This window comes from Sander vitreus, chromosome 20, assembly GCF_031162955.1.
Source record: "Sander vitreus isolate 19-12246 chromosome 20, sanVit1, whole genome shotgun sequence".
Lineage (NCBI taxonomy): Eukaryota > Metazoa > Chordata > Actinopteri > Perciformes > Percidae > Sander > Sander vitreus.
The window spans coordinates 28698448-28705947 of NC_135874.1; the positions used below are offsets into that span (position 1 = coordinate 28698448).

General features: G+C 44.5%; 1 protein-coding gene across 1 annotated transcript in view; it reads left to right on the top strand.

The window, feature by feature from the left end:
* mdga2a (MAM domain containing glycosylphosphatidylinositol anchor 2a) overlaps positions 1-7500 on the top strand; it is an 81491-nt gene that overhangs the window by 59170 nt on the left and 14821 nt on the right. Inside the window, exon 11 of the mRNA XM_078278135.1 lies at positions 5757-5905. Within this exon, the coding sequence (XP_078134261.1) occupies positions 5757-5905 (149 nt within the window). The remainder of the gene's footprint in view (positions 1-5756; positions 5906-7500) is intronic.

Below are 7500 nucleotides of genomic sequence, written 5' to 3' on the forward strand. Positions count from 1 at the left end.
TGAGTTACTGGAGATAACAAGACCTGACGAGAAAAGTGTTAAACTACTTCAAACATAACTTCAACTTGTGTAAATGACTTGAACTTGTGTCTTCTTACTCGAGACTAAAGGTCTGCGGGGAACTCTGAGCTGTTTACATCTGGAGGACGAGAACACGCGGATTAATTAGTGTTCATCTTCGTCTTTAAATCCTGTGTGTTGGCACACTGAAGCAGAGAATCAGCGAGAGTTTCCTCGGGGGAAGTCATAAATAATAATGTGCCGAGCTCCAGGAAACCTTCACATCCCCTCAAACATCTGAAGTGACAACAAACACTTTAGTCTCTGCAGGAAGATTAGGAACTTCCTGTTGAGTCAACAGCTAACACACTTCTATATATTGGAATGAAATATATTTCATGTTGCTCTTCTGCTGCGTATTGTTGATTCCTGACACCGTTATTATTATTATTTATTATTTAAAGGTACATTTCTACAAATGTTATTCCATTAACTGTGAATCCTCGACTTTTTTACTCAAATCTTCCATCAGTTTTAAGATTTTATGTCTTTTTTAGGGATGTACCGAATCCAGGGTTCAGAGTCGGCTGAATATTGGGCTTTTTGACGAGGTTCGGTTTCTGCCGATCCGAACCCTACTGCTCGTTAGCTAACGTTAGCTTTCTAATTTCACCCATAGACTGTATATAAACTGGACCAGCAGACCCCGTGTCTCTGGACGGAGACCAGTGACGTCTCTTTCCCGGTGATGGCTGAGCGTTACTGAGCAGCCTCCAACTGAGCTTGAAGACGTAGATGTGACGTGAGCAACCTGTCTGAAAGTTGGAAGTCTTCTGGTAGCTGTGCCAAGAGAAATCTCAATCATTCCCAATCTAGCAGAGACGGAGAGCGTAGGTATATGTAAGGAGATAACATAGACACAGGCTCATTATTGATCACTAAAATGATAGTTAACATTAGTCATTACACTTAAACAGCTGATGGAAGTCCAAACTGCCTGAGAGCTTCTCCTGTACTATACGGTAACTCCTCTACTATGAGACAGGAAGTCTCGTGGTTATGACCCAATCGTTAGCCTATTGTTATAAAAACGTCTGCTACGGAGCCATAACGTGAGCTACAAGGTAATGGAGCCTTTTATACATTGTCGTGTTTCTTTAGAAATAAACAACGGACAAATAGAGTCTTTAAACGCTTCAGATGTAAAGGTATTCTCTGTCAAAGTGACGTCAGAATGAATGGGAGTCAATGGGATGCTAACGGGATGCTAACGGGATGCTAACGGGGGGTGATGGCTTGGTAGCATCTAAATGGCGCCATAGCAGCTACGCGTTGTTGACAGACGCTTACCTCCTTAATTTCACCCACCCAACATGGCTTCTGTAGTGGAATGGCTTCAAATGACGTCGGAAAACACTTGTCTTTTACTGTGACCGTTTACTGTTCAATATGTTGCAGTTTTACACACAAGAAAGTGAACAACTTAAGCTTGACGGACATGTTTATCATCTAGCGTCTCACGGTCATCTCAGTAAGCTAGCAAGAGTACACAACAGACAACTTCCGTGTAGGCTACTTCAGAATAAAAGCACTTCCTGTGACGGTTCGCAGTAAAACTAAAGTACTGTTAAATAAGGTTGAGCACCTTTTCACATATCAGCTTTAAATCAAGTACTGTAAATAATGTAAATAGTGAGTTTTAATCACACTTTTTAATCATGATCACATGGTAATGCAGCACAAACTTGTTTTCACTTGGAGGAGAATGAAAAACTCTGAGCTGTGTCTTACGGGACATTTTTAAAATCAGATTGCTCCGCAGACTCTCTGCATTGTTACCTTTTCTTTGATGGTTCGACCGGGAACGCAAAAAGGAGGGAATGAAGACACGCAACAGCCAAGTTCTATTGTATCTCAGCGTGAACTGTGGATGTCCCGATCACAGTATTGGATCGGAGACGATATGGCATTTCTTAACTGATCGGGGATTGGCATTCACCCTGTTTACCTTATCCCGATCATGTACATCGGCTTGTAGTGATCACCGCCTATTATCCACAAACGCAGCGCCACTAAGTTTAGTTTTCGTTGTCCAGCGGAGAACCTAAAAGTGTTTGTGTTTTGGTTGGAGGGGGTTTGCTGGGATCCTAAAGAGAACTGTTTTGGTGTTGAGAGAAAAGACTTGTTGCAGTAAGTTTAATGTATTAAGATTAAGACATATTTTAGTTACTTTGTTTTAGGGATGCACCGAATCCAGATTTTTGGGGTTCTGCTGAGTCCTGAACCCCCTGGTTGAGATTCTGCTGAGTCCTCGTCCCGTCCTCAGTCCATGAACACAGTCAACACATTAATGAAGTAAACAGTGACTGTCCTTCCTTTGCCGTACCTGAAGTTGCTGCATTCTGGCTGCTGTCTGTAGATTCCTTCATGCTCAGCTCGTATTCTTCCAGATGTTTCATACCAGATGTTGTAACAGCGGTGATGTTGTGTATTGTTTAGGGTCCTCGCCACCACCAGACTAATCAGCATTGCAGATTGAACATGTAGCTGGACTTGAATGGCCTTCTTTTGACTGAAAGTACTGCCAAACAACCCTTTTTCTGCTCACCAGTTCCATTTCCACTTCCTCTCAGCCTGCTGCATTGAAGCTCCACCTACGTAAACACCTTCCTGTAATCAACGAGCGCCGTCATCACGTCGCCCAGCGTAGCGGCGAGTGACAGCGTGAGGGTTCAGCAGAAACCCAGAACCCCGTCAACAAGCCCAATATTCAGCTGGATCCTGGTTTGTCATATAACTGATAAAATAGATAGAGAGAGAGAGAGAGAGAGAGAGAGACAGAGAGAGGTAGATGAGAGAGACAGAGAGACAGAGAGAGGTAGGGAGAGAGAGAGAGATAGATAGATGAGAGAGAGAGAGACAGAGAGAGAGAGAGACAGAGAGAGAGAGAGAGAGAGAGAGAGAGAGAGAGAGAGAGAGAGAGAGAGAGAGAGAGAGAGAGAGAGAGAGAGAGAGAGAGAGAGAGGGAGAGAGACAGAGAGAGAGAGAGAGAGAGAGAGACAGAGAGAGAGAGAGACAGAGAGAGAGAGAGACAGAGAGAGAGAGAGACAGAGAGAGAGACAGAGAGAGAGAGAGACAGAGAGAGAGAGAGAGACAGAGAGAGAGAGAGACAGAGAGAGAGAGAGACAGAGAGAGAGAGAGAGAGAGAGAGAGAGAGACAGAGAGAGAGAGAGACAGAGAGAGAGACAGAGAGAGAGAGAGACAGAGAGAGAGAGAGACAGAGAGAGAGAGAGACAGAGAGAGAGACAGAGAGAGAGATACTTTATTCATCCCGAGGGAAATTATTGCACCAAGTAATTATTGTACATAATTGTCCAAGTACATTGATATGTGATGTGGATGTGACCATGTGCTGTGAGTCCGTGATGAAAGCGCCCCTGTAGAGACGCCCTGTCAGCGCTGCGATTCTCTCTCTCTCTCTCTGTAAACTCCACGCCAGCGTTAAGCCTCTTATCACGCCACACGGCGAGCATCAGCGCGTTGTGCAGGCAGCAGCAGAAAGCCATTAAAGGAGGGAAGTTGTAAGCTCGGGATGGAGAGCTGATGGAAAATGATGCCGATTATGTCGGGCTCGTCACTCTGCTGCTGAGGTGAAGTTTGTGTTGTTAATCAGGTGTGAACACGGCGCTGAGACGGCAGCAGAGCTGCAGAATAAATGACAGCGCAGAAGTGAAACTCTAACAGCAAACCGTGAGACAAAACTCCAACGTGACGACTCGCCAGACTGGAAGACTGTTCGTCACACCTTCACTGAAACAAGGCAACTGAAGTTCAGTGTCTGTCTCTGAGTCGAAGCAGCAGAATAGATTCACCTTCCTGTTTGCATTATTCATGTTTCCATCAGTCTCACTTCGGATTATAGCAGAGTCCCTGATATTCAAACTGATTGGATGTCTCCATTATTCACTCCAACATTTCCTTCTCTGAATGTGCTTCCTCTTCGTCTACATGGTGGTTGGTTTATTCAGATATTCTCCAGTGTTTTAGACCTGGCATTTTCCTTAATCTAGACGCCCCCTAGCAGCAGGAAATGTAATTTGCAGCCAGGGTCGTCTAGCAACTCTCCGCTGGCTTGCGAGCTGGAAAAACCTCTGGCCGGGCCAATCACATCGTGTATAGAGTGGGTGGGCGGGGCTTATGGCTGCTGCTGCTGGTGAACAGCTGTCTTCTGGAAGACTTGGAGTTCAGCTTTTCTTTGAGAAAAGAACAAAGAACGGCCCTGAAGTCATTCTTAAAAAAGGAAGATGTGTTCAGAGTTTAAAGTGTAATCGATTAACTAGCGTTGCTCTGATTGGTTGGAGAGCTATCCTATTGCGTGCAGAGGGAATTTGAAAGACAACCGTTTATCCCGCCCCCTCTGATTGAGCCCAGCCAATGGGGAGTTCCCAGACCCAACATCTGGATGTGGGGCTGGCTTGTCAGGCTAGTGTTTTAGTCCTGGTTGAGTCCAATATTCTCTCTTGTTTTAGTCCTAGTTTGGTCCAATATTCTCTCTTGTTTTAGTCCTAGTTTGGGTCCAATATTCTCTCTTGTTTTAGCCCTGGTTGGGTCCAATATTCTCTTTTGTTTTAACCCTGGTTGGGTCCAATATTCTCTCTTGTTTTAGTCCTGGTTGGGTCCAATATTCTCTTTTGTTTTAACCCTGGTTGGGTCCAATATTCTCTCTTGTTTTAGTCCTGGTCGGGTCCAATATTCTCTCTTGTTTTAGTCCTGGTCGGGTACAATATTCTCTTTTGTTTTAACCCTGGTTGGGTCCAATATTCTCTCTTGTTTTAACCCTGGTTGGGTCCAATATTCTCTCTTGTTTTAACCCTGGTTGGGTCCAATATTCTCTCTTGTTTTAGTCCTAGTTTGGTCCAATATTCTCTCTTGTTTTAACCCTGGTTGGGTCCAATATTCTCTCTTGTTTTATCCCTGGTTGGGTCCAATATTCTCTTTTGTTTTATCCCTGGTTGGGTCCAATATTCTCTCTTGTTTTATCCCTGGTTGGGTCCAATATTCTCTTTTGTTTTATCCCTGGTTGGGTCCAATATTCTCTCTTGTTTTATCCCTGGTTGGGTCCAATATTCTCTTTTGTTTTAGTCCTGGTCGGGTCCAATATTCTCTCTTGTTTTAGCCCTGGTTGGGTCCAATATTCTCTCTTGTTTTAGTCCTAGTTTGGTCCAATATTCTCTCTTGTTTTAGTCCTGGTTGGGTCCAATATTCTCTTTTGTTTTATCCCTGGTTGGGTCCAATATTCTCTCTTGTTTTATCCCTGGTTGGGTCCAATATTCTCTTTTGTTTTAACCCTGGTTGGGTCCAATATTCTCTTTTGTTTTAGTCCTGGTTGGGTCCAATATTCTCTCTTGTTTTAGTCCCTGGTTGGGTCCAATATTCTCTCTTGTTTTATCCCTGGTTGGGTCCAATATTCTCTCTTGTTTTAACCCTGGTTGGGTCCAATATTGGGGTCAGTGTTCTCTTTTGTTCAACACACACTTTTCTTTGTTTTTTTTTCGCTGTTTCATCATTTCTTTCTCTTCTGTTTCTTCTTGTCACAATGTTTGATCAGGTTTCTAATCTTTCAGATTCTCACCGTTACCGGAGCCTACCTCACATAATGTGAAGCTCTGTGATTGGGTGTTTGTTACCTAAATGCACCCTGGTAGTGGTAGTTGAGGCCTCTGCCCTGTGTGACCTCACACCCCTTTGTGTTTTAGGGAAGGCCTACGCTCCCGAGTTTTACTACGACACGTACAGCGCTCTGTGGCAGAACAAACCTCGAGTCTACGGCTTCAAGCTGCAGTGGACGCAGATGGAGCCCAACGCCGTGGACCGGATCCTGGCCTACAGACTCGGGATCAGACAGGTCAGTGCAAGATTTATACTTTGTCACTCTTTATTCCGTGCACGTGCTGGCTCACCATTACGTGGATTACATACAAATTAATAGTATAAGTACAAATGTTTAGATCTTTTGAAAGCTGCCATGTTTGTAACTGTTAGCCGACACAGCCGACCAAATCTTCAGACCAGAGAGAAATATGTCCACCAGCCAAATCATGGATCAATCAGGCACACACACACACACACACACACACAGACACACAGACACACACACACAGACACACACACACACACACACACACACACACACACACACACACACACACACACACACACACACACACACACACACACAGACACACAGACACACACACACACACACACACACACACACACACACACACACACACTGCACGACACACACACACAGAGACACACACACACACATGACACACACACACACACATCACACACACACACACACACAGCACACACACACACACACACACAGGGGACACACACACACACACACACACACACACAGAGACACACACACACACACACACAGACACACACACACAGACACACCTACACACACAGACACAGACACACCTCACACACACACACACACACAGAGACACACACACACACACACACAGACACACACACACACAGACACACCTACACACACACAGAGACAATCAGGCGTCGTGATCTAAAATCTGCAGCCGATCCAGCACAAATTAGCCCTGATTTTTAACATGATGATATCACACATATATATATATATATATATATATATATATATATATATATATATATATATATATATCTTCTTGTTAAATGTTCAGGTGTTCAGTCGTAGATCAACTTTATCTGACGTTTGAGGTTTTATTCCCCGTTTACACGTGCGTGGTTATTTTGAAAAACGGAGACATTTCCCTTCATTTACACGCAAACGGAGAATCCTCCTCTGAGAACGAGTCTTTCTAAAAACTCCGGCCAGAGTGGAGATTTTGGAAAACTTCATTTGCATGTTTGCATGTAGACTGAGACAAACGGAGGTTTAGGCAGCCGAGGAAGTGAGGAAGAGAAGAGAGAGGGACGTGAGTCGTTGCTGGGATTCTGATTGGCTAACGTGGGCTTGAGCTTCTCGTTAAGCCGCCACCTACAGGTCTGGCGTGCTCTTAGCGGCATATATACACGGGGGACGTGTAAATGAACACTTTTCTGAAAACTGACAGCTGTGCATGATGTTATTTTTTGAAAAGCGGAGAGGTTGAAATGTCCGTTTATGAAAATAGCGGCCAGGTGTAAACGTAGCATTAATTAAGGGCCCTTTCACTCCAACCAAATGGCCGAAATTTGGTCCGACCATTAGCGGTAGTCTTGGTCTGGATCAAACTGAACCATGGTTCGGACTTTCTGACCAAATACAGGAAGCTCTGGCAGGATATCTTGGTGTTATAAGACCGGGGAAGCTGAGAGAAAAGGTGTCAGCGCTCAGAGCAGACAGCTGTCGGCTGTCAGAGCTGAGAATACATACAGTGGTGCAAATGCTGCAAAAACAACGCACTCTCCTGACTTATGGGATGTCCTGCACAGGAAACAACTCTC